Source organism: Hermetia illucens, chromosome 3, assembly GCF_905115235.1.
Source record: "Hermetia illucens chromosome 3, iHerIll2.2.curated.20191125, whole genome shotgun sequence".
In the NCBI taxonomy this organism is placed as follows: Eukaryota; Metazoa; Arthropoda; class Insecta; order Diptera; family Stratiomyidae; genus Hermetia; species Hermetia illucens.
Window position 1 is genome coordinate 5,775,103 of NC_051851.1, and position 27,563 is coordinate 5,802,665.

General features: G+C 46.1%; 1 protein-coding gene across 1 annotated transcript; it reads left to right on the forward strand.

Annotated features, from left to right (window-relative positions):
* Positions 1 to 4,859: 4,859 nt before the first annotated feature.
* Positions 4,860 to 26,821, forward strand: LOC119651405 (trypsin-1-like). The gene is made up of 7 exons (XM_038054994.1): positions 4,860 to 5,359; positions 25,334 to 25,499; positions 25,564 to 25,805; positions 25,860 to 26,009; positions 26,226 to 26,405; positions 26,474 to 26,528; positions 26,606 to 26,821. Exons 1-7 carry the CDS (start codon positions 5,303 to 5,305, stop codon positions 26,725 to 26,727), a joined length of 972 nt encoding a protein of 323 aa, XP_037910922.1. The 5' UTR covers positions 4,860 to 5,302; the 3' UTR covers positions 26,728 to 26,821.
* Positions 26,822 to 27,563: the final 742 nt, after the last annotated feature.

Sequence of the window (27,563 nt, forward strand, 5' to 3'; positions counted from 1 at the left end):
GGGGCTGAGGCCTCGGAGAAGAAAGGTGCACGGCGCGTTAGTCTTGACCTGTACCCCTAAAATTGCCTGAGTGGCTCACCTACCTGTTGATGGCATTAGATGCTAACTAATGTTACAAGCGTATGGGAGGAACTTGAACTGGCTCCAGTGATGGACCCGTACAGAAGGAGCTCGATTTTTTGCAAATCCCCTCCCACACGGGCACAAGCCCCCACGATCGCTACCCCCAGTGGGAAGCATATAGCGGGAGTCTTCGATGAGGAAGAATCACTGACGCCGATTCACCCGAGCGAGGTTTTTTTGGGCAATGATTAGTCTGGAGCTGCCTTTACTGCCCTCGGTAAAAAGATCATGGAGCTGTGTGAGTTTATAAAAGAGCGCAGGAACATTCATCAAAATATAAGGGCCATGATAAGAGGCATTCGTTTGACGTACGGCAGGGCCCAGGATGAACGAGTAGGAAAGTCGCCGATTGGAGAAGTGAACCAGGCAACTCAATTAACGCCAGATCAAAACATAAAAGGGGAGAAACCGGGGAAAAGGCTGCGCGAGAAGCTGGATGACTCAACAGGCCAGCAAACCCCGAAAAGAAAAAAGGACTCAACTCCCAAAAAGGCGGAGTTCATGAAAACTACGTCTGAAGCTGCCAGTGAAAATACTGCAGTGGCTACCTCGAGAAAAGGGATCGAACCTTCAAAGGCGGATGCGGAAGCTTGGAGGAAGGTAGAACCGCGGAAAAGAAATTATCGGAGGAAGATTAGACCGGAGGTGATTTTCATTTCCAAACGGGGCGAAGGGTCATACGCCGACATTCTCAGGAAAGTAAAGGCAGACCCCGAACTCACCAATTTGGGAGACAACGTCAGCCGCATTAGACGGTCCCAGAAGGGAGATCTTATGTTGGAACTTAAGAAATCCAAGGATGTAACCGCGGACAAATTCTTAAGCCAAATCGGGAAGACTTTAGGGCAGGAAGTCGACATAAGAGCTAGCAGGCCGGAGATCACTATAATCTGCAAAGATATAGATGAAATCACGACGAAGGAGGAGGTTCGCGAAGCGTTGGAGAAACAGTTCGATCTTGCCGGACTACAAGAGTCAGTGGTGAAAACGCTAAGCAAAGCCTATGGGGTAACACAAACCGCCATCATCAGCCTACCAGTGGAGAACCCACTCAAACTGTTAGCAGCAGGGAGAGTGAGAATAGGCTGGGTTATGTGTCGCCTTAGGGAACAGGTGGCGTTAAAACGGTGCTTTAGATGCCTTGGCTTTGGTCACATTGCGAAGTCATGCACTAACCCAAATGACAGGTCAAAGCAATGCAGGAGATGCGGAGTGGAAGGCCACATAAGCAAGGACTGCGGAGCTGACCCAAATTGTCTATTGTGCAAAGGAAAGGAGGGTGTGGACCATCGCCACATTGCGGGCAGCAGCAGGTGCCCGGAATACAAGAGAGCCCTTAGCACAAATTGCAGATGAGGTTGATACAAATTAACCTCAACCACTGCGAGGCGGCACAGGATCTACTCGCGCAAACCATCCGCGAGAAAAACATCGATGTGGCCATACTAAGTGAACCATACCGAAACTGCGGTGGTAGCGTTTGGGTCAAAGACCAAACGGGCCAAGCAGCGCTGTGGACTTGTGGAAAACAAGCCTTCAAGGAAATAATGGAGCACCCGGAGAAGGGCTTCATCAGAGCGAAGGTGAAGGGCATCCACATCTACATCTGCTATGCTCCACCCACTACACTCGTCGAGTATGAGCGGATGCTTGCTGCTCTGGTTTTGGATGCAAGAGGATGTTGACCGATCATAATAGGAGGCGATTTCAATGCGTGGGCTCTTGAATGGGGCAGCCGGATAACTAATGTCAGGGGACGTGTTCTCCTCGAAGCATTCGCGAAGCTGGACGTGGTACTGGCGAATGTTGGGTCTTCGTACACTTTCCGGGGAAGGGGCCTGGGGTCTATAGTGGACCTGACATATGTGAGTGCCACTTTAGCCAGTAGAATCGCTTGGCATTTCAGTGAGGACTATACTCACAGCGACCACCAGGCAATCTGCATAGAGATCAAGACCGGATCAAGCTCGAAAAAGAGTTTTCGCAGAATGCCGGGTGGTATGCTTGGCTGGACAGTGAAAGCTTTCGAGGGGGACACGTTTTCCGCGGTGCTCAAATCCGACATATCCCTGAATGGTACGGCTGGAGAGAAAGCCACCCAGATCACTCGATGGGTGACGGAAGCATGCGATGCTACTATGCCCAGAAGGCGATTGCTCCCCAGTAGGCAACCGAACTACTGGTGGAACAACGAAATCGCAAGCTTGCGAGCCGCATGTTTTCGGGCAAGGAGGCTTTGCCAGAGGCTCAGGGGAAAACCCGGTGGCGACGGTCGAGAGGAGGCACACAAGCAATTGCGGGGCCGCCTAAAGGAAGCCATTCGGAGGAGCAAAAAGAACTGCTTCAAACAGTTGTGCGACCATGCCGACATAAACTGACTGACTGACTGCTGTGCCGTGGTGGCGTTGGATGTCAAAAGCGCATTCAACTCAGCCAACTGGAATAGAATTAAAGGGGCGTTGGCTGACATAGGTGTCCCCGGATACTTAGCGAATTTGGTGGAAAACTACCTCTCAGAGAGGACTCTCTGGTACGGGACGGATGAGGGCCCCAAAGAGTACATTGTCACAGCTGGGGTACCACAGGGATCGGTACTTGGTCCCCTGTTTTCGAATATCATGTATAATGTGGTGCTTGCTCTTCCCGTCCCAGAGGGGACTAAGATTGTCGGCTTTGCTGATGACCTAGCTGTGGTCGTTGCAGCAAAACACCCAGAAGATGTGGAGGTTTGCGGAACGGAAACAGTGAGAGCGGTAAATTCCAGGCTAGGAAAGGCCGGGCTGACCTTGGCGGACGCGAAAACGGAAGCGGTCTTAATTTCGTTATTAAAAATAACACTGTAAAAGTGGAGGTCGGTGGACATACGGTCGTATCAAAGCCGGCTATCAAATATCTGGGGGTAATAATTGACACCAAATTGAGTTTTAGGGAACACCTAGAGTATGCATGCCAAAAGGCAGCCAGTGCCACCACGGCACTTGCAAAAATGTTGCCAAATATTGGTGGACCGAAACATTGCCGGAGATTGGTGCTAGCCGGAGTGGTGCGCTCCATCCTGCTCTACTCGCCTCCTGTGTGGGCAGAGGCACTTGCAAACTCTCAGAGACGGAAGCAGGTGAACTCGGTTTACCGGCGGATGGCTTTGAGGGTTTGCAGTGCTTTTAGAACCACATCAGATGAGGCAGTATTGGTGGTGGCAGGCATGATCCCGGTTGACATTCTGGCCAAAGAAATGAGTGTCCTATACAATGCAAGACATATGGAGGGGCATGCGCAGCGTAGAAATGCGGCAAGGTCAGAGTCGCTTGGTCCCTGGCAACGCAGATGGGACGAGTCTACGAAAGGTCGGTGGACGCACAGGCTCATTCCCAACATTAGGGTGTGGCTTGCGCGAAAACATGGGGAGACCAACTACCACATTACCCAGTTCCTCACGGGACACGGTGGTTGCTACAGGCAGTATCTGCACCGCTTTGGGTTGGATGATTCTCCGAACTGTCCCAGATGCGATGGCATACCGGAGGATCCAGAGCATGTAATGTTTCACTGCCCACGATTTGCGATGGAGAGAAGGAGCTTAAACCAGGTGCTGGGCAGGAGCGGGACCCCGAAGAGCTTGGTTACTGAGATGCTGGAGTCCGAGGAGAAGTGGCTTGCGGTTGGCTCCGCAATCATTCAAATGCAGGAGGAGTTGCTGAAGGAACAAAGAAGGAGGAAAGCTGCAAATAGGAGAAGGATGAGTGCATAAGAGCAAACCTACCCCGCGAAGTAGCGAAGTAATACCTCAATGGTGGTCCCGCGGGGCTGGGGCTGGAGAGACCGGGGATGGTTTTTAGTGGGTGTGAATCCTACATGCACCGGCTGTAGTTCCGCCGTTCGGGCGGCGGAGCTGCGGCGAACGCGTCTTTCTAAGATTTTCAACGTCAAAAACAAAAGTGAGTGAGTTTTACTAGTGTGATTATCCAGAAATATTTTAATCAGAAGTTTTAGATAATGCATAGACTTTAGTCAGCTGACGGTAACAACAGAGAAGGATATTATATAGAAGGGACGACTGGAACAGCTGTAGCCTTCATTTTATCAGAATGTACCACTTTGGGTCCTAGCTCCTCAGCTTTTCTATAGATACTAAAAGCTGAGTGAGTCCCGGAAAATACTAGCTGAGCCCTTTTATTTGATACCCCACATGACTATGTTTTCTATGCATTGGTGCCCCTCTTCAACTGAACATGACATCGTATTCGCCTTCAGAGAAAGAACACCCTCACCCTCACCCGATTTCCGACTTATGTATCTTCATTGCGCTGGATCATTTTAATTGTTGAAACGATCAGCCAAGCTTCGAATATTGTAGATTCAAGATACATCATCTTTCTAAACACAAATATGTTTGCTGGATCGAGATAAAAGATATATCTATTAGGTTTGCAACAAATATCTTGCAGCACCTTCTGCAAGCCACAATGGAACTTCCGTAAGTGACGAAATCCATGCATATCATATGAGAGTATAATTTCAGCGACATTCCTAGGCCAAACAAGACGAAATGGAAAAACACTCTTATCTTAACACCTTCATGCATACCAATTTGCATAGTTTCCCGGTATCTTCTGCTAATGGCAAGCTACCATGGAAGAGCTGTTCAACCACTTCTTTGGAGTTGTATACCAACCGGGTTGGTCATTTATGTGGTGACAACAAAATCACTTGGATTACAGCTCAAAAGCGGATTATGATGGTATCGATCGCGTCAATCGTTCCAGCGGTGGTCGCGGCGGTGAAAAAGAAAGTTTCCTCCAAGGAAGATCGCACATATCGATTGCGTTGTCGTTCCAGAAAAGAAAAAATACCACGTACTTTCCCAGCCACTCAAGTGCCATTTGGAATTTTGAGTTTGCACTTTGAGGAAGCGCTCGTTTCTGCGGACCCAGCTCAATACCATTTTTCGAACTGATCGTGCCACCGCGATTGGCCGTTCCGTCCAATGAAATTCTCTCGAAAATTTAAGATTTGTGTGATTTGATTCAGTTTTCGAATTAATTAGTAATTAAGCTGTGATAAATTCGCGAAAAATACAACCTGGAGTGGAAATTTATTGTGATTAGATCGATATCTGCAAATCTGATAAGTCGGCGCCGCCTTACGTGTGTGTAGATGAAGCTTTGAGTGTCTCGACAGTATGGAATCACCTAGTGTCGTGTGTATCTTGGGATTATTGTTACTATCAGCGATTCAGGTATGTTTTGATCTTCGAAGGTGCTCTCTAGAAATTTCAAAGAAGTGAAAGTTCAACACAATTAAATTTGACAAAAATCCCACACATAACACCTGAATTTCCCTCATTAAACAGATGAAATCAAAACAATATCTTAAATCTGCATTAGACCTATCTTTTTGGGGACTTGCTGTTGTGTATAGTGGAGACGACTGTGCGACTTTTTCAATGTTGTTTTATACTTGATAAGCGAATCGAACCAATTACAAATGAATCCCATTACAGGCTAGGCTAGGTAATCTCATATGAACTCCTAAAATAGATGAAGGACAACAGAACGCCTAGCTCCAAACGCCAACGATCAATCTTTGCTATCCGAAATCTGAGTCTTGGAAAGTAAGAGTTTGGCGATTCTCAGAACGCATAAACAAATTTCAATTGGATTGATTCACTCAATGGGCGATTATAGCGAACAGATTCGTTTTCGGACCTAACCAGTGAAATTGGCTAGTTCCGTCTTTGGAAGTTAAATAGAAAACAGAAGCTATAAAAGATACGACAGCACGTGTGATTAATTACACCAGATTTTTGTCTGTTTGTTTGCTCCGTTCATAGCTAAAGTCACTTATACTTAAAAATAGGGACTGAAAAGGAAAGTAAATTGCTTCTTTGCATTTAGATGAAACCCTCCGTTCAAAGATTCGTAGAAAAGATATTTTTAGATATTGTTATTTATTTTTGTCAAAACTATTGATTTCTCTTGAGTGAGTTACTGGTCAAACTTACCTGAAAAATCTGTGATTTCAAATGGTCCAAAAATGCATAATCATTGCAAATTTGTACGAGTTATCGGGAAAAGATAGTTGAAAGAAAAAATGTTATCCAAAGTCTACAAAAAAGCTGTATCACTTTAGAATACGTACCGCAGTCCTGGAGGCGCGCACGGGTGGTTTTCATACCGAAAGCCGGCAGGCGAGGTCATGAGTCCGCGAAGGATTTTCGGCCAATCACCCTGACCTCTTTCGTGCTGAAGACCCTAGAACGCGTCCTGGACATTCACTTAAGGACGATTATGGAGAGGACGCCTTTCTCTAAGTCCCAGCATGCCTACCTCAAAGGAAAATCCACAGAAGCCGCCCTCCACGAGGTAATTGGCACGGTTGAGCGGTCGCTGCAGTACAAGCAGTATACCCTTGCTGCCTTCTTGGATATAGAAGGAGCTTTCAACAACGTCATTACCAACGCCGTCAAGGAAGCCTTGACCGGTATTGGATTGGAGGGGTATCTCACGCATTGGATTATATCCATGCTGAGTACCAGGATAATCCAGTCCGATCTGGGAGGCAACCACTTGACCAGAGCTGTGAACAGAGGCACGCCCCAGGGTGGCGCTATCTCACCGGAGCTCTGGTTAATATAGGGCCTACAAATAAGTTCTGTCGGTTTTTTTGTTAAATTTGAAGCTTTATTGTGAAAAATTGGTTATACATTCATTGTTCAAAGTATTGCCCATCGCTAGCCACAACTTTCTTCCATCTTTCAGGCAATTCATAGATACCATCGCGCCAAAAATTGGCCAGCTTGGCCGCTATCCACTCATCGAGCCATTTTTTGAGTTCGTCGTAATTGGAGAAGTGCTGGTCAGCCAGGCCATGCTGCAGCGACCGGAACAAATAGTAATCAGAAGGAGCAATGTCTGGAGAGTACAGCGGGTGGGGTAGGACTTCCCATTTCAACGTCTCTAGATATGCTTTAACGGGCTGTGCAACATGTGGACGAGCATTGTCATGTTGCAAAATAACTTTATCATGCCTTTGCTGGTATCATGCCTTTGCTGGTATTGCGGCCGTTTTTTCTTGAGTTCGCGGCTCAAACGCATAATTTGACATCGGTAGAGGTTGCCCGTGACCGTTTCGTTCGGTTTTAGCAGCTCATAGTATACCACACCCAGTTGGTCTCACCATATACACAGCATGATCTTCTCACCATGAATATTCGCTTTGACCGTTGATGATGAGGCATGGCCGGGGTATCCCCACGTTGCCCGACGCTTGGGATTATCGTAATGGATCCACTTTTCATCGCCAGTAACTATTCGATGCAGAATACCCTTCCTTTCTTGTCGTTGGAGCAGTTGCTCGCACGTGAAAAAACGGCGTTCGACGTCTCTTGGCTTCAGTTCATACGGAACCCAATTTCCGACCTTTCGGATTATTCCCATTGCTTTTAAACGGTGGGAAATGGCTTGCTGAGTGACTCCAAGTGTTTTTCCAAGTTCTTCTTGCGCTTGCGATGGATCTTGGTCGAGCAATGCCTCTAATTCGTTATCTTCAAAAATTGTTGGCCGTCCGGCGCGCTCTTCGTCTTCCAAGTCAAAATCTCCACTTTTAAACAGTCCAAACCACCTCTGACACGTTCGCTCAGATACAGCATGGTCACCATAAACTTCCACCAAAATGCGATGACTTTCGGTTGCTTTTTTTCTTCAGAATGAAATAATGAAGTAGAACTCCCCGCAAAAACACACTATTTGGTACAAAACTGGCCACTTTCGTTGATGAAAAAAGTATTGTTGTTTACACTTCAATTAAATAATTTATAATGACGTTTGTGCCTATTGACAGTAGCTTTCCGATGAATGTTTGGAAATGTGGTTCAATGGAATAAAAAACAAGCTACGCCATCTATTGTGAAAACCGACAGAACTTATTTGTAGACCCTATAGTAATGGACAAAATTTTACGTACATTGGACAGCAGCGGGGTGAAGGTGGTGGCGTATGCCGACGACTTGGTGATATTAGTATCAAGGATGCTTCTGTCCATTATGAGCGACATCATGGAAGCATTGCGAAAGGTGTGCCTGTGGGCCGCAAGATGCGGACTCAGCATAAACCCAACCAAAACGCAACTGATGCTATTCACCACCAAGACAAGGATACCTGAATTCCATCTACCACGGCTGAATGAACAAAGATTGGTTCTTTCCTCTAATGTAAAGTATCTGGGTGTAATCCTGGATCCTAAGCTAAATTGGAGGTTTAACATAGAACTGAGGGTTAAGAAGGCCTGTATAACCTTCTATGCTTGTAAAAGAACCTTTGCAAAAAAATGGGGTCTCCGGCGGACGATGGTTCTCTGGATGTACACCGCTGTAGTGCGTCCGATCCTGACGTACGGCTCTATTGAATGGTGGCAGGTTTTGAAGAAGAAATACAATGGAACGAAGCTTAATAGGATTCAAAGAACCACGTGTGCAGGTGCTACGGGGGCTCTGCAGTCCTGCCCGGCAGATGCTCTCAATGTACTCCTGCATCTCCTCCCCCTAGACCTCCACATCAAATATGTTGCAGCGTGCAGTGCCGTCAGACTACGTGAGTCCGGATGCTGGGCAGCGAAGTCCTACGGCCACAGCAACATTCTAGATGAAATACCTCGAGATATCTGGGCATCCCCCACGGACTATGTCACACGAAAGCTGAACTTCACGAGAAACTTTGCTGTGGACCTTCCAACCAGAGCAAAGTGGAAAACCGGCGGCGTGTTGCAAGACTATGACACGGTATTCTTTACGGACGGATCAAAGATGGCCTATGGAGTCGGCGCGGGGGTTTTCTCGAATACACACGGTGTATCCAAGTCGTATGGTCTCCCAGGTTTTACCAGTGTATTCCAGGCGGAAGTACTGGCGATATTGGAAGTCTGTCGATGGCTGGAGCGTGATTCGAGCCCCAAGCGTAACATAGCCATTCTGACCGACAGCCAAGCGGCCATCAAGGCCTTGTACTCAACGACGACATCTTCCCGGTTGGTGGGGCAGTGCAGAGACACGCTCAACCATCTGGGCGGCACGCTCAAGATCACTCTCCCCTTTGTTCCCGGGCATAGGAACATAGAGGGGAATGAGCGGGCTGACGGATTGGCCAGGCAAGGCTCTGCTCTTGACAGTCCCTCGGGGAATACAGTCGGTGTTCCGCTGGCGGCTGTCGGGGGCGGAGTCTACTCGCACTATCTAGCAGCCGCGGGCCTGAGATGGCGAAGGCTTACAAGCTGTGCCAAATCAAGGAGAATTTGGCCCGCTTATAACATAGCCCGATCACGAGAGCTCCTGTGCCAGACGCGTGCAAATTCATTCAAGATTACGGCGGTCTGCACGGGGCACTGGCCCATAGGGGACCATGCCGCTAGACTCGGCTTACCCTACAACTCGCATTGCCGAAGCTGCGGAGAAGGAAGGGGAACCCTCATGCACTTTCTCTGCGATTGCCCAGCTCTGGCTCGAGTCAGGCTGCGGACACTGGGTAAACCATTCTTTGGGGACCTCAGTGAAATTTCTAGCTGCAGGGTCGGAGAGCTGCTTTGCTTCGTGAATGCTACGGGCTGGCTCTGAAGATCCGAGCCAGCTGGACTCTGCTTCCCTGTTCCTATAACAACAGTCACGGTCTTAGGAGTTTGTGGCATCAAAACGGCGCACCAAAGCGCTAATTGGGCTCCTCGGAGCGGCCACTGATACCTACCTACCTACCCTACAAAAAACTGCCGGGGAACCCGAAGCTTGACCTTGACCCTTGACTCTTCGGGTATCAAAAGTTTTGAGGATTTGTTATATAAGAACAGAATGATTCTATATGAGTACAGCTCCTAGCTAACATGCTTTGTGTATGCCAATACTCAATTCTAACAGTAACTTGCCCGAAAGAGAAGACTTTAGCTTACTATAACGTTATTAATAATTATAGGAGTTGAACCAAACTTTCCAGTATGATGGATATATTGAAACCTATATCGCTACAAACTTGTATGGATCTGAATCAGTTTAAGGGGGTTCGCTGTAAATTTTAAAAATATAAAATAGCCCTTTTGAGTTGGAGCTTAAGAATACATTGAAAATTTTCCCTGCTTGTCGTAAGACGCTACTAGAAGAGATACAAATTTTAAAACAACGCCTCAGATAGGGACTGACCTGATGCTGAGGGCCGTTCACTATCGAAAATGGACTATGATTGGTTTCTGGAAGGTGTGCACACTCCTCGACGACGGTAGTTCAGAATGCTCGCTTTCTCAAACTCCAGCGGGAATTCCAACAATATAAGCTGGAAATTCTGAGGTTGAGCGAAGTGAAATGCAGAGTACTTCTGTCTCTCTTGACATACTAATGGAAATGCACTTTTGTGCTCTGGAAAGCCAAGTTGTACCAGACGCGAATCCGGTGGCGGGGTGCTTCTGACGGCTACTGCCAAGCGCGCTCTCTTGACCTGGAAGCCGCTTTTTGATGGACTTCAAACTGCAAGATTTCGATCCAGATTAAGGAGCATCACAATTGTACACTTTTACGCAGCAACGGAGACTTTTGATATGGCGGAGAAGGGTGCTTTCTACGAGCAATTACACGTAGTTCAGGACTTCCTGTAGGAGTCACTGTGATTGTAATGGATGATTTAAATGCCATGGTAAACTCCGACAACACCTTGCTTGGCATACAATGGCAACGAAAATTTTTATGGGTTTATGGGTTTCTGCAGCTTTTTTTTTTGGAGTAGGGTAGGTGAATGCATTTACGCACACAGTGTTGGACTCCCGATTCGGTACGTTGTCGGACTACCAACTAAACACCTCCCCATCGTCAGAGAGCTAGCCTGGAACCATTTGTCATATTACTTCGGGCTAGTCCCCGAACTCTCCCGCCTTGCGGAGCCTTCAAATCAGGGAATTCCTTTCACCAACGGGAGGGGAGAGGAGGAAGGGAACTTTCAGTTCAAGGAACCCCCTGCCATCCGGCTCCTCCACCGGTTGAGTTCTATCTTCTTAGCAACGAGAAGGGCCCGAACGTAATGGGCAACACGGTCCCACCTGTCAGCAGTCCTGAGCATCTCATCGACAATGTTGTCTGGAGAGAGATCCCCTGTGTTTAAATAGAGCTGCTGACGAACCCCATCCCACCTTCCACAAGAAAAAAAAGTGTGGTGGGCGTCGTCCACAACTCCATTGCAAAACACACAATCCGGAGAGCGCGCCTTTCCAATCTTGTGCAGGTAAGACTGAAAACTTCCATGCCCACTTAAAAATTGGGTAAGGAAATAGTCAGTCTCACCATGCTTCCGATCCAGCCACGCACCTAATTTGCCGATGAGCCGCGCAGTCCATCTGCCTCTACTTTCATTTTGCCAAGAGAGCTCGTTTAGAGTGTGTTGCCGTTCTTCCCGAGCAACCACCTCCCTTGGCTCATCTCCCTTGCGCTGGTATATGGCTTGACGCTCCCTAGCAAGAAGAGCAACGGGGATAACTCCCGCGATCACCATAACGGCCGGTTCAGAGACAGTGCGGTACGCAGACGCCACCCGTAAAGCTCTCCGTCTCTGTATTTGCGCGAGGCGTTTACGATATACCTCATTGTTAAGAGCGCCAGCCCATACCTCTGCGCCGCAGAGCAGGACAGACTGCGTTGAGCCCATCAAGAGACGTAGGACCCCCAATGTTTGCCATTAGCCTACTTAACGCCGAAACTCCAGCCGCAGCCTTGTTCGCTGCTGCTTGGATTTGCTCAGAAAAGCTCATCTTTGAGTCAAGAGTCAACCCGAGGTACTTTACCGCTGATTTTGACTCGAACATCGACTCGCCGAACGGTATGGGACGCAAGGTCGGAATTCTCTTTTTAGTCAGGATGACTACTTCGGTTTTTTCCAGTGCAAGGTTGAAACCATGAGTAGTCATCCATCCGCTTACCCGTCGCATCAATATGCCGAGTCTGCTTTGCGCCTGTTCGTCAGTGCGTCCAGCAACAAGCGCTGCGACATCATCTGCGTAGCCGACCAGGCGCGACTCTTCTGGCATGTCGAGTTTAAGCAGACTGTCATAGGTAGCGTTCCAGAGGTCCGGCCCTAGGATGGATCCCTGTGCTACCCCCGACGTGACCTCCATCCACCTTTGACCCTCTAGTGTTTCATAAAGCAGGGAGCGGTTCCTCAGATAGTCCCTCAAAATCCGTAAGAGATAGTTCGGCACGTCGAAGGTATTGTTTAGTGTACCTAGAATGTCTTTTCATCTTACGGAATTCAGCTTTCACCGCCTCTTCATTGGTGGCACATTGTTCAAGCACAGAGCCTGCAATATGGTCAGTTGAATTTTAACTGGCCGATGCAATCGGATCGATCACTTTGCGATCAGCAGTAGATTTAGGATGTGCGTAGCAAAAGACGTGCTGATATCGACCTCGAAAGGGATTACAATCTTGCGTGTTACTGCCGGAACGTCTTTTAGGTTTGGGAAGCTGCGAACCCTTAAGTTCAACATCGACCGCTTAAGTGATCCAATTGTAGCTCGATAGCAGGAGAGCTATCTTGCTGATCAGACGATAGATAAACTAGGTAAGCCGCCTGCGATTATCGATGTGCATTGGACAGCCTCGCTCCGAAGGGGCGTCATAAGATCTGGATGACTGCAGATTCATGGAAGCGTGTCGATGAACGGAAGGAGTTGACGGTTATAATGATCGCTGCAAGTGATGGCGGACGTAATGCGTGAGAACTTTGATACCACGCAAAATCCCGAGAAGTTTAGCGTAGTGTACACCGTGACAAGAGAAAATTTGCTATTGCGCTGTCCAAGGAGCGGAATATGCCACAGATCGCAATGATTTCAAGAATGTATCCCGCATTACGAATGAGCTTACATGTGGCCGAACATTTTCGCATTCACCATGATGAACAATTGAAGAGGTGGAAAGAGCACTTCACCAAGGTCTTTAACCATATAACATCCGGTGAGGTTCCTCCTATTGTGGAAGAAATGGCTAGTGCCTGTATCATGTGGACACGGACTGTTCTTCCAAGTAGGGTTGGGGTGAAGATAAGCACCAATAAAACCAATGGACAGAGCATTAAAGGCGTTGATAAATTTGTATATCTAGGAAGCCTGGTTTCTCCCGACGGTGGTACCGAATTGGATGTTGCCCGACGCATTAGCAGCGCTCGATCCGCTTCCACTGCCCTGTCTGAAATCTGGAAACGACTGTTCTGTGCTAGTGTTCTTTCTGTGTTGCTTTGTGGAAGTAGAACTATTACTCAAAAGCTCCAAACCTTGGTCAACACTTGTCTGCGTCGTATTACCGCAGTGCGCTGTTCTGAGACTATCTCAAACGAAGAACTTGGTCGACGTGCACGCCTGGCACTCGTACGCACTATAATCGGCAGACAGAAGTGGCATAGCTCCCACATTAACGATTGGCGACAATGACATTGTGGGCATGCAGTGGAATCCACTCTCCCAAGATAGCTGACGGGCCAAGGGCACCTGGTGCAGAACAGTAGGACAGGAATCCATGCGTCTTTAGAAGCCGTTGATCTTGAACTCGCTGATATTTTGGTTTTGGAACAGTTCATCAAAATTCTCAACCCATCACTCCAATTTGTCGGAAAGCAGATTTCCCCGTTTTGTCTAGGCAGGGTGAGCCTCGAGATGTATAAGGCTTCATCCTGCTGACTTGTTGGTAAAGCTTCCATGTCTCGTGCGGTTGCTCCCTGTACTCGAGCTCACAGTTGGTTCTCCCATGCTTCCTTTTTTCCGGTTTAGAAGTCGCTTCTTCATGATAAGTCTCTGCGCATGCCTGCGTTCTTTCGGCAAGAACGGGGCTCCTTATTTTAAATATCGAATCCACGGCAATAGTACCCAGGTGTGTAGATATTATTGCCTACGAGCCTCCGGGGAGGATTTCCACACTATGAAAGAGCCGGAAGAGGCAGTCCTTTTTATGAAAAATGGGAACATGGCAATATCTAATAGAATCATGGCAGAAATATATAAACTGATATTTCACACTATGGTTCTGAGTGTTGGCCGACCATAAAAGACAATGAACGGCGTCTCGCGGTAATGGAGACGAAGACGCCACGTTGGACTAGTGGCGTCACACGTTTAGATCACATCCGAAATGAGGATATCCGCGATCGTTATGGGGTTGCACCGATCGTGGAAAAGTTGCGAGAGAGGCGTCTTCAATGGTATGGTCACGCAATTCGTGCAAATGAGAATTCACTTGCAAAGATTGGTCTGAACATCGAAGTCGATGGTAAACGATCAAAAGGCAGACCTAAACAACGGTGGCTTGATACGCTGGATGGGGATTTGAAAGCCTCGAAATTGCACCCAGATCAGGCATTCGATAGAGCCAAATGGCGAAGCCGATCACGACGAGCCGACCCCGCTTGTGAACGGGACAAAGGCTGAAGAAAAAGAAGAAAGATATTTCACACTGAAATGTGACAAGACAATTCAGTTTATGAAAAGAGAGATCCGCAGGGGATACTACCATGGAGGTTGTGGATTCTGTTCATCGAGGTGGGGCATCAATCTTTGACGCTGCCCGTGACGTTTGATATCAGAAATATCTTTGATTCCGTAAAATTGCGGATATGCTAGATACACTCGAAAGTTAATTCTACGTATCGGACAACATCTTGCAGATGTTGACGTACTACCTGAGGGCCACTCCCTGCCTATGAGGCGCTAAAGAGTCAGGAGATATCACGTCGGGATAGCACATGGACCCATCCTAGGACTGGATCTCTAAAACGCATCGATCGTATGTGATTAGCCAGTAACTGTATACAAATACGAGCCAAGCGAATGGCTCGGAGGGAGGTAAGTAGGATCGATCAGAAACCGTCAAGTTGAAAATCCGGCAAGCAGGAACACTTAAAGAAGCTGTCTCTCGGTCATCTGCCCAAATAACGTGTCCTATCTTCTTTGTTCAAAATTCAGGGATTATTCCGCCAGTAAGAAAGTAACACTGGCAACTTCCAGCGTCTTGTGGATGTGAAGGTAATTCCTGAAACAACCAGAGACGGGCTGTTGGGGGGAAGAAACGGAATTGATCTTCGTCACAAACCTTCGTAAAAGAAATTATGTCTGCATTAAAGTTGAAAATCATACCTTCATTTCCAAGCCGCCCATTAAAGAATTGGGAGTGATGATAGACTTGAAGGTCAGTTATAAGCAATACGTACAGTATACTGACGGCACGACAAAACATCCAGAGCAAATATGGTGCCGAAGTAGTGAACTCGACCTTTCTTTATACGGCCCCCATTTTGGGAAAGGCATTACAGATCTCATTTAACGCTTACAAACTAAATACAGTCTAAAGAAGCATAGCCCTAAGAGTGTGTTCTGCCTGCACCAGGGCTGTACCGAAGGATGTTGCATGCGTCACCTCGGGAATAGTGCCGATCGACACCTTGGCAAATGAAATGACGAACATATAGAATGTAAACCCTACCTCCCGTCTATGGCAGATGAAGGTTGTCGTGAGGGCGGGGGCAGATCTGTAAGTAGATGGCTAGAGCGTTTGGGAAGCTCGAGAAAGAGTTTGTGGACACATAGGCGGACCCTTACCAGTAAGGAATAGTTGGATGGACGGCAAGCTAAATTTAAGCTTTCCAGTTTCTCGCAGGGCATGAAAGATGTCGCCAGTGCCGATATATATTTAAACTGGAGGTCTAAACCGATTGTCCAAACTACGATGGTACCCCGGAGGGCCCAGGGCGCGTATTTCGCCATTGTCCAAAATTCGAAGAATAAAGGAGGAACCTAGAAGAAACTTTAGAAGAGATACTGGTACTGGGAGACTTTGCCCGGACAGTGCTAGCATGTCAAAAGGATTGGGATGCGATCAATTCTATAATCGGATCTATCTAGAGCAAGCGAACGCAAACGTCCGAATTGGCCAGAAACGGTTATGATCCAGCTGTCACTCAACAGTGTGGGAGCTATCTTGCGAATTGGACGACCAATCGATGAGCATTGGGCTGCCATAAAAAATTCTCCGTTCTCGGGTGCTATAGAGGTTGTTGCCTCCATCCCAAAGGGGCATCATAAGATCAGATTGACTGCGGAAGGATGGAAGCGGCTCGATAAACGAACGGGAAGGAAGGCTCTATTGACCGCTGATGGCGAAAGTCATCTGCTACTTCCACTCATGCGGAAATCTTGGGAATCCAAGATCTTTCCCAGAAAGTAGAGAAGGGGATGATCGTCAAGATTTCAAAGAAGGGCAACGTTTTGGGTGTGACAAATGAAGGGGTTTCTGCCTATTCCCTGCCGTTGCAAAGGTAATAGCTAAAATATTTCTGGGACATCTCAAAGAGCATCTCGACAGAGAGCAGGCTGGTTTCCACTTCGAATCCCACTGCATTGACCACATCAACACCCTACAGATCATTTTGGAACAGTGCACGGAGTTTAGATCTTCGTTGCATCGGCTCTTTACCGATTTCGGTAGGGCAATAGCGGATTTGAAAAGAGAGAGACTGAGAACCTAAGTCTGGCGGGTCATCGCACTCTGCCTATCTGCATTAATGGGCAGAGCATCGAAAGCGTTGATCGATTTGTATATCTAAGGGGCGTGACTTCCTTCCTGCTGGCGGTGGCACCGAACTAGATGTTTCCTGACGAATTAATAGCACTAAATTCGCTTTCGCTGCACTGTCTAAAATCTGGAAATGCAGTTATCTCAGCATTAAGATCAAGCTCAAACTGCTATGTGCTAGTGTTCTCTCTGCGTTGCTATATGGGGTAACACATGCAAGGTGATACCTGTCTGGGTCGTATCATTGGAGTACGCTGGCCTGACACTATCTCAAAGAGCAACTTGGTCGGCACATGCTCCCAGTTTTGGGAAGGGCATTCAAGACCTCATTTAGCACTCATAAACTGAGAGCAGCGTACAAAAAACAGCCCTACGGAGGTGCTCTGCCTTCAGACAGTCTTGGATAATGCCGATTGATGTCCTGTAAGATAAGATACAATATGATATTTAAACGAAGGCTGCTGAAACGGAGAAACGTGTAAATATAAGACTAGAGTACTGTGCACGTTCAGAAAAAGATCGATGAAGAAGTGGTTGGAGACAGCATGGTGAGATTACACAGGGCATGCTGGATGTCGCCAGTACCTGTACAAATTGTCCCGGACGATCCAAAGCAAGTTTCCTTTCACTGTGGAAATTTGACTAACATGTCTACAGGACATTGTTGCAGAAAATTGCGAATTTAATGTTGGTGATGAAATGCGATGCAAATAGGAAAAATGTGATGATCTGTCAAACCCACAACAGTGGTTTTGTTCATGGTCATCGGTGCGACTCTGCTTGCCTAGGGGAAGGAGGCAAGCAGAGTCGCATCCAGGGACATTTGGGCAAGGCCCATAACCTGATGAAAGTAGAATTGTTTTACCTCGATGCAGCGTGTAACATTTTGCATCACCATATGCCGTCTTGATAATAGCTAGCAGTTTGTCCTTACGGCATTTCAGACGCACTCCTTTTTGACACTGTGCAGAACTTTTTCAAATTTGATGAAGGTGAAGCGGAAATAAGAACTCCGCAAATTTGTGCACATGATGACACCCGCTTGCTCTCTTCCCACCATCCTTTCTAGGTGTTCCTTGATGCAATCCAGGAATATTTTAGGAATTATCTTTGGCAGAAAGTTCGTTCCAATTATCGCATTCAAGACAGGTTTCCTTTTCCAGAATTTTAACGACTATTTCCTTCTTTGGACCACAGGGGAAGATCTCGAATGCCCAATATCTTCAGATAAGTGGGAATAGCAGCCCTACAGAAATTGTAGGGGTTGTAAGAAGGAGTTCCTCAGGTAGGCAGTCTTTGACAGACCTTGAGTCGCTTTAGTGCATTGATGGACAAGATAAAACCTTATTAGATGTCCGTTGCCGGTCAGTCGACACCCAACTAACTTAGTGGTAAACCCTGTGCTCGAACGTTGTGCCGCCGGTGACAAGTCAGTAAAAGCTTTAGAAATCGGGAAACCAATTTGTCTGCCCCTTAACTTATCCCGGAATCTGACAGCCAAAGTTTTGTAAAAAACCAACAGTGTATCCTGAGATAGCCCTCAGCAACAGTTTTCTATGTTCGATAACCAAAGGTCTTAACAATGACATGAGTACCTACCCGAGCCATTGTTGATGGTCTAGTGGCAAAAAAATGCTCTAATTTGACAATTAGGATATATGCCGTCAATCGTTTAGCGGAATTACCGGAATTTACAAAAGCAAGGCGGGGTTTTCTCGTCAATGTTCCCACATCATTATGATCAGAATCCTCGCCACTCTATTAACAGAAGAGGATTGCCTCCGAATAAGCCAGCGTAATCGCACGATACGAATCTATTTCGACAGTCAAGTGACCTTATCAGTTCTGGATGATTCACTATATCAAACCAGTTGCTAGCAGATGTTCGTTAAACTCGGCCGAATGAACCAAAAATAGCTGATATAGATTCCAGGACACTCAAGCATCACTGGTAATAAAGAAGCTTCGGGGATCTGCTTCCCCTATAAATGGATGCGAATCTGGTTTTGACGTCAAGCCATTCACTTTTAAATCTGTTCCGTGAGGCAAATCCTGAGGAGACAAGAGCTGAATTTTTAGTGTTTCTTATAGAAAGTATTTGAAAACCTTAGTAAGGATTCTGACGGGATATTGTTCCTTAGACTATCGTCTGGGGGAGAACTCCCAACCTGCTGAGCATTTTGCCAGTGGAAAGCATGACTCGCTACCCGTTTAGTTCACCCCTTCTTCAGTGTCGCTGATCCACCTAGTTGGCGTATTGACCGCCATCCGGGTTTTGGTACTCGCTCCATCTTAGTAGCGCAGGAGAGGAGAGTATTTTGGTTAGGCTCAACATAGGCGAGGGCTTCTCCTCGTGGTTGAGAATAATCAATTGACACAACCCTCTGACCATCTACAACACTTAGCTACTGGGGGACTTAAGAATACACTCAGAGTCTTATCTGCTTGTCGTAAGAGCCGACTAAAAGGTATACAAATTTGTAGGCATGCAAGCTGCAAATTTTGAAACGTCAACAACGCCTCAGATAGGAACTAATCTGACACTGAGGATCGTTTAGTATCGAAAAGCGGCTATGATTCCTTTCTGGAATGTGTGCACGCTCCTCCTCCTCAGAAATGGTAGCGAGGGCCCTCAGAATGTTTCTTTTCTCTAACGTGAGCAGGAATTCCAACGATATAGCTGGACATTTTGGGTCTAAACGAAGCAAAGTGGGTGGGAATCTGATGAGCAATGTACTTTTGTATTCTGGAAAGCCAAATGGTAGCAAACGCGAATTGGGGGTCGGGTTGCTTGATTACCGCAAGGTGCGCTCTCTTGACCTGGAAGACAAAGTTCTAACTTCAAGATTCCGGTCCAGGTTAAAGAACATCACAAACAATGCTACGCACCAACGGACCCTTCCGATTTAGTGGAAGTGAATGCCTTCTACGAGAAATTACATAACACCGACCGCATTTATGATCCAACTATCGCCCGAAAATTGGAGATCTATCTTGCTGATTGAACGACAGATATACTGAGTAACCCGCCTGAGAATATCGATGGGCATTGGGCTGCCATCAAAAATTATTTTTCTCTGGTGCTACATAGTTTGTTATAATCAGGGGTGGATGAAAATCACGTCGGGGGTAGTCCAAGGACCCATCCTAGGACTGGATCCCTGACGATAGCCTACTAAGACTCGACTTGACAGAAGAGCCTAGTCGACTATGCAGATGATTTCGAGACCGTTGTCTGGACGCACTGTTGAACAGGTCCAAAGCAAACTTGCTATATTGATGTATCTTGAAAATGGATGGATGACTGATTATGGTTTCAGTCTTGCCCTGGAAAGCACGGAAGTATTCATGTTCACCAAAAAGAGAATCTCAACTCTGTGTCCCGTATCGATCCCCGTATCGATCGCCAAAATCAACAGTTCATCGCTCGACTTATAGATGAACTTTCTCGAGCTGATGCCCTTGGTAGATACGGAAATAGCTTGATGGTAACCGCGGGAGTAACCCCTATTGGTCATAAGCGGAGAACTCAAGAGAATTGCTCGTGAAGAACGGCAACATACACTGAATGAGTGAAAACTCGCTTGGGAAAACGAGCCAAGAAGCAGCTTGATACACTGGCTCATTGGCAACTCAGGTTCGTGGCAGATCCAAAAGCATAGTAAGATTGATTACTTCCTTACCTAACAGTTACATGCACAACATTGAGAATGCACGATTCGCTGACTGTAAGTCCTGCAAGGGGAAGATCATATGGGATTAGCCAGTAACTTTATGCAGATACGAGCAGGTGCTCGCTCCGGGCAACATTGTCAAAGAGGTCCTGGGGAGCACTGGCAGATTGAGCCGCATTGCACATTACGTTCGGGTACTTATTTTCGCGAAGATGGTTGGGCTAGACCGATGGGAGGACCGAATTGCAGGAGATTCTACAATCTCACAATTTGTTTCCTTCTCTCCACTCCCTTTGGTAGAAAGAATTCCCTGACTTGAAGGCTTCCCCAGGCGGGACGGTTGAGCTAAAGTAATATGTCAATGGAGAGTATTTGGAGGCCTAGATGCCACGTTCAGGCAGCATCATTGTCTCTTATCAGATTTTCCGGTTTTTGCTTTCTGAGAATGTGTCCTTGAGATAACTAACCCATTCCTGCACCTCCCTCCTAGGCTATCCGTGTGACACAATGCATCACTAAAGCATGTTACAGCAGGGCAGATCTGTAAGTAGAGCATTTGGGACGCTCGGGAAAGGCTCTGTGGACACACAGGCGGATCCTTATCAATAAAGAATAGTTGGATAGACAGCATGCTGAGTTTAATTATAAGTTTCCCAGCTTTTCACAGGGCATGGAAGATGTCCTTGTCCGAAGGACGTGAAGAAATTCAATGGACTATAGCATCTTTCCTCAAACACCTTGGCTACGCTGATACTAGATCTGCATGCTCTCTCACAGGCTCTAGATTTGGAAAGAGAGGCAAGTAGAGTTGGGTTGACCAAAAACGCCAACAAAGCAAAGGTTCTCAGTCCGAAGGGCATCGCACTCTCCCTATCTGCATTCATGGATAGAGCATCGAAAGCGTTGATCGATTTGTATATCTAGGAATCGTGACTTCTGCCGATGGTGGCACCGAACTAGATGTTGCCCGACCCATAAATAGCACTAAATCCGTTTTCACTAGACTGTCTAAAATCTGGAAATGCAGTTATCTCAACCCTAAGATGAAGTAGAGACTGTTCTGTGCTAGTGTCCTCTCTGTGTTGCTATTTGGGAGTAGCACATGCAAGGTGATACCTGTCTGCATCGTATCATAAGAGTACGCTGGCCTGACACTACCAAGCAGCAACTCGTATGCGATGTGATAAGACGACGGAAGTGACAATGATAGGCCACACCTTAAAGAGGGGCGACAATTGCATTGCGGGCTATGCCATACAGTGGAATTCACTTTCCCAAGATGAGCAACGAGTGGGTCGCCCCAAGAGAACTTGGTGCAGAACGGTAGAGGAGGAGTGCGAGCGTCTCGAGAAGGCGTGGGAAGAGCTGAAACGCATTTCAGGTAACCGCGAACGATGGCGCGTAGGTGCGATTATCGCGCACTCCACCAAGGGGTAGAAGGTAACCATATATTTGTTTCAAATGGCTTTATAAAAGATTAGATATTTGTCCGCTCCTTGTAGTCTAGCCTAAAATTGATAGACCAGGGGTAGCTTCCTCCAAACTATAATTTTTAGTTTTAAATGTAAATATGTATTTCGGGAGCGACTTACCCCCTGCATCAGTGCAAAGCTACTACAGAGCCGAAACCAGCTTACTCCCTATCTCGCAATATTTCAAGGTGTCCCTTGACACGTTCATTTTCGGTGTTATCTTTGGCAGCGAGTAGGCAAGGTATCCCCCGCAAGGTATACCAATTATCAAATTAAAGTCGGGAGTCCTTTTTTTGGGAGACAATAAGATCCTTTTTCTGGTTTCCACATTCAGTTAGATCTTTGGATTGGATTGGATTGGATTGTGACTGCTAACTTGACTTGCACCAGAGAAAAAAAAATTTTCATTATGACCCAATGCATATTAATATTCTGAGTTGTTCAAGGCGAACTTAGTTTTCCCATCACCGATCGACAGACGGATCACAAAGACAAACTATTAGGTTGTTGCAAATGAAATGTCGGATTTTTCAATGAAGTGAAGTTAGTTATGATTTTAATGTTTAAAACTGCCGCAACGTGACTCTGGTGGTATGGGATAATTGAGTATAAATAGTCGTTCGTTCGATCAAGGAGTCATTTCAGTTTCAATCGTCATGGAAGTTCCAAGTAAAACTCAAAGAAAAAAGCATGGAAGGGAGTCAAAAACGTCTACTTTTTCTATATGAATTTAAACTTGGTCACAACGCAGCGGAGGCAACCAGAAACATTTGCAGAGCATTTGGAGCTGACGCAGCAAACGAACGAACGACACAGCGGTGGTTCGAAAAATTCCGATCAGGCGACATGACCCTCCAAAGTGAACCTCGTGGACACCCAGGACCATCGATCGACAACGACGAGTTGCGTTTGATAGTGGAATCTGATCCCCGATCATCGATTCGTGACATTGCAGAGAAAATAGGCGTACACTATTCGACAGTATCTCGGTACTTACAACAGCTTGGAAAGGTGAAGAAGCTTGATAAGTGGGTTCCGCATGAACTCAACGAGCAAAACATGGCGCTGCGAATGGAAATATCCAGTTCTCTACTCAACCGCAACAGGAACAATCCCTTTTTGCGCAGAATAGTGACATGCGATGAAAAGTGGATATTGTACGACAACCGTCGCAGATCAGCGCAATGGCTAGATGCCGATCAGCCTCCACAACACAAGCCAAACCGAGCCTTCACCCGAAGAAGGTAATGGTAACTGTTTGGTGGTCTGCATCTGAAATTATTCATTATTCGTTTTTGGAGCGTGGTGAAACAATTAATGCAGAGAAATATTGTGCCCAACTTGATGAAATGCACGAGAAATTACGTGTTCAGCGGCCTAGATTGGTCAACAGAGATGGAGTGATACTGCTCCATGATAACGCCCGACCTCATGTTTCTAGAATGACGGTCCAAAAATTAAATGAATTACGATATGAGACTCTTCCTCATCCACCATATTCACCCAACCTCTCGCCAACCGACTACCACTTTTTTAAGCATTTGGATCACTTTTTGGCGGGGAAACAATTCAGCAATGAAGTAGCTGTCAAAAGTGCCTTTGAAGAATTTCTTAGCTCTAGAAACCCAGACTTTTACGAAACTGGAATAAATGCCCTTGTATCTCGTTGGGAGAAGTGCATTGAAGCTGCTGGTTCTTATTTTGACTAATAAAATTAATTTTCATAAAAGTTATAGTTTTTTGAAATTTTACTCAAATATCCGACATTTCATTTGCAACAACCTAATATATTGAGCATGCATGCTTGAAGGTCTCTACCCCTGCGAGTTAATGCAGACGCAATGTGCAACCAAAGGTAAATGGCCGTCAAATGCTAAAGTGAGATAGCTCAAACCCGATTTTAGCCCTTCCCACGTTGCACTCATTGGGAGAGCAACTCCTGAACCTATTGCTTATTACGGTATTGGTCGATCTGATTAGACATTTGTTGCCGCCCAATCGATACCTAATTGACCTTGATTCACTGTGCCCGAACAGTGTGCCGTCGATTGCGAGACAGTGAAAATTTAAAAAGTCGAAAATCGCTTCAACGTCATTCCTATGGTTACCATGACCTTGACCCCCCCGCGTGAAGTGTTATCAGAACCCCCCGAATGGAAGAATTATAATTGCTTTTAGCAAGTGACAACCTTCATGGGCAAGCCTCAGGATGCTAGACCTGTATTTTTTTTGTTTCTTAAGAAAAGGCATGCGAAAGTAGGGCTGTTCTAATGCGGTAAACCTAGATGCCTAGGGGATGCCGGCACCAAAGGAGCAATTATTTGCCAAGCCAAAGACCGTATAGACAGTACCCTGAATGAAACATGAAGACCCAGAAGAGTTGAGTAGAGTAGAACCGACATGGTAAAAAAATAGGGGGGTATAATCGACATTTCAACATTCATTTTCAACAAGCATGCGATCCTTGGAAAAAAATATGTACAGAGGTCAAAAGCATCAAATAAGTGCATGTCAAAAGGCAAAAATATATTCACTTGAATTCAGAATGCCCAGAAACTTTGTTCCAGCTGGAGAAAGTTGTCATTATGAATATATTTGCCTGAAATGCCCTTCAGGGCTTCCCACGATTTCCCGAGATGCCTGCACCGATTCTCTACTGTTCTGCGTCAAGTGCCCTTGGTACGACCCACTCATCGGCCATCTTGGGAGAGTAAATTCTACTGTATAGCGTAACCAGTAATTCAATTGTCACCTCAACTTAATATGTGATCTATCCTCTTCCGCCTTCCGATCACAATGCCCACGAGTACCAGGCCTGTGCACCGACCAAATTCGTCGTTTGTCATAGTGACAGGCTTACGTACTATATTACACTATTCTTCTTCTTGTTCTTGAGCCTTTATCCCGTTCACAAGCGGGGTCGGCTCATTGTGATCGGTTTCGCCATTTGGTTTTACCAAATGCCTGATCTGGATGCAATCTCGAGGCTTTTAAATCTCCATTCAGCGTATCAAATCACCTTTGTTTCGGCCTGTCTTTTGGTCGTTTACCATCGACTTCGATGTTCAGACCAATCTTGGCAAGTGAATTCTCGTTAGCGAGAATTACGTGACCATACCATCGAAGACGCCTCTCTCGCAATTTGTCCACGATCGGTGCAACCCCATAACGATCGTGGATATCCCCATTTCGGATGTAATCAAAACGTGTCTCGCCACTAGTCCAACGCAACATCTTCGTCTCCATTACTGCAAGACGCAGTTCATTGTCTTTCATAGTCAGCCAACACTCAGAACCACAGAGGGCGAAAGGACGGACGACATTGCAGTGTATCAATAATGACAGAGATTAATAACAGTTTCAGAGCGTTTCAACCGACAATAATAAGTAATCGATTGATAGTATCTTTAATGAACTTAGTATAATTGAAATCGCTGTTAAGATAACTACACATAAATAAAGTATTTACCAATGTTAAATATTTTCAGATAAATTGTAACAACTACACAGAACGTGCCATAGAAAGTACGACAATTCGAAACTCAAAACAAAACCCATTTCTAGAATGGATATCCGGAGTAGTAGGCAAACCATCATCAACGTCAAACCCGCAGGCACCAGCACAGGATATCAACGTTAATTGCCGCGCTTGCAGTAAGCACAATTTCAGAAGATACCAAACAATATCCACTGGTAAAGCTAATGGTTCTAATTTCAGCATGTGGCCTGGCAAACAAGAAACGTCGAATTGTAGGCGGTCAGGAGACACTCGTGAATCAATATCCTTGGGTTGCCCAGCTTCATTACTCAAATCGATTCTATTGCGGAGCAGCCTTGATTAACGACCGCTATGTACTGACAGCTGCGCATTGTATTAATGGTTTCAGCCATGATCGTGTTACTGTGCGCCTCTTGGATCATAACCGAGCAAGCAGTAGTCCTCAGAAAATTGATCGAAAGGTAAGAAGTATATTTAAAAAGGAAATAAACTAAACGTCTTACTACGATTTATAGGTAAAACGAGTGATTCGTCACTCCAGCTATAGCTCTACGAGCTACAATAACGATATTGCTCTGCTTCGGCTGGACAAGCCTGTGGAGTTGAAGGACCAACTTCGTCCAGTATGTCTACCAACTCCAGGAAAACCTTTCACCGGAGAAACAGTAAGTTGATTCTTGTGTATCTTTTTTATTTCTATTCGCTAGTGTTATTTATTGGTCTTGCAAATACCGATATTTCGGGAACCACTTCTTCCCTTCATCAGTGCTAATAAGTCTCCATGGTTAGCATTGATGAAGGGAACAAGTGGTTCCCGAAATATCGGAAAGTCTAACAACTGAAACCAATAAGTTGTAATGAGACTCCAAAAAATTTTACAGGGCATTGTTACCGGTTGGGGAGCAGTCAAAGAAAATGGAATGACTTCAGACACATTACAAGAGGTCGATGTACCAATCATGTCCAACTCCGAGTGTAGACGATCGGCTTACGGCCCAACCCGCATTACAGATAATATGCTGTGCGCAGGCCACAAGACTGGGATGAAAGACTCATGTCAGGTATGCTTCCACATTCCTATCTGAAACAACCAAAAAATTAAATCTCATTTTCCGATCTCCTGTTTTAGGGTGACAGCGGTGGTCCATTGCATGTACTGAGTGGCAATCAGTTTCAAGTTGTGGGTGAGTAGGGAGAACATTTTTGAGAATAGTATGGACATACCAGTTTCATTACAATCAAACTTTATATCGAATTGCAGGAGTGGTATCCTGGGGTGAAGGATGTGCTCAACCCAACTATCCTGGAGTCTATGCACGAGTCAATCGATACGGAACTTGGATTCGAAGTAACACACGAGATGCATGCTACTGTCATCATTGATCCAAAGGATCATTGGAATCATATCAATTTGGAATTTTATTTATTTATTTATTTATATATTTATTTTTCATAAATAAACCTATTTGCCAGGAAAGGGGTGGTTTGATACTAATTACCAAAAAAGTTTGTGTTTATGAAGGGAAACCGATTGAGCATTTTTCCTCATTGTGCACACTTATGAAGGGAACAATTGGTTCCCGAAATACAGTATTTGTGATTTCTGGCAAATAAGTTTAGCCATAGTAGTAATTACTGAGCTCGGCTGGTTTACGCAGATTAAATTCGTATTCCAGAAGTAAAAACGACCAGGTTCCTTAGAGGCCACCATTTAGGTATTACTTTGTGGGATGGGTTTGCCTTTAGGCACTCACGATTCTCGTTCTTTGAGTTTTGCGCCTTGCTTCCTTCCTTTACCAGCGTATTTTGCATTTTTATGATTGCGGAGGAAACAGAAGCCAGCTCTCCTTTGACCTCATATGCGCAACTATACGCCTTGCTTTTACGTTCCTTCCTACTGTTTGGTTCAGGCTCCTTCCGTCCATCGCGAACCTTGGGCAGTGTTACCTGACATGCTCTGCATCCTCCGGTGTGTCACTACATGCATGACAATTCGGCGAATCATCCAGCCCAAGGCGGTATAAATACTACCGATAGCAACCACCGTGTCTCCTAAGAAACTGGACAACGTGACAGTTGGTTTCACCACCACAAGTGCCGCCTCACCTGATGTGGTTCTAAAAGCACTGCAAACCCTCAAGACCATCAGCTGGTGAACCGATGTCACTTACTTCCGTCTTTGAGAGTTTGCGAGCGCCTCTGATCACCCAGGTGACGCT

Excerpts from the sequence above, each read along its gene's own strand:
- LOC119651405 (XM_038054994.1), top strand. The coding sequence starts at position 5,303 with ATGGAATCACCTAGTGTCGTGTGTATCTTGGGATTATTGTTACTATCA. Across the intron at positions 25,500-25,563 it reads CGTTAATTGCCGCGCTTGCA|CATGTGGCCTGGCAAACAAG; the intron begins GTAAGCACAATT and ends TTCTAATTTCAG. Across the intron at positions 26,529-26,605 it reads CAATCAGTTTCAAGTTGTGG|GAGTGGTATCCTGGGGTGAA; the intron begins GTGAGTAGGGAG and ends ATCGAATTGCAG.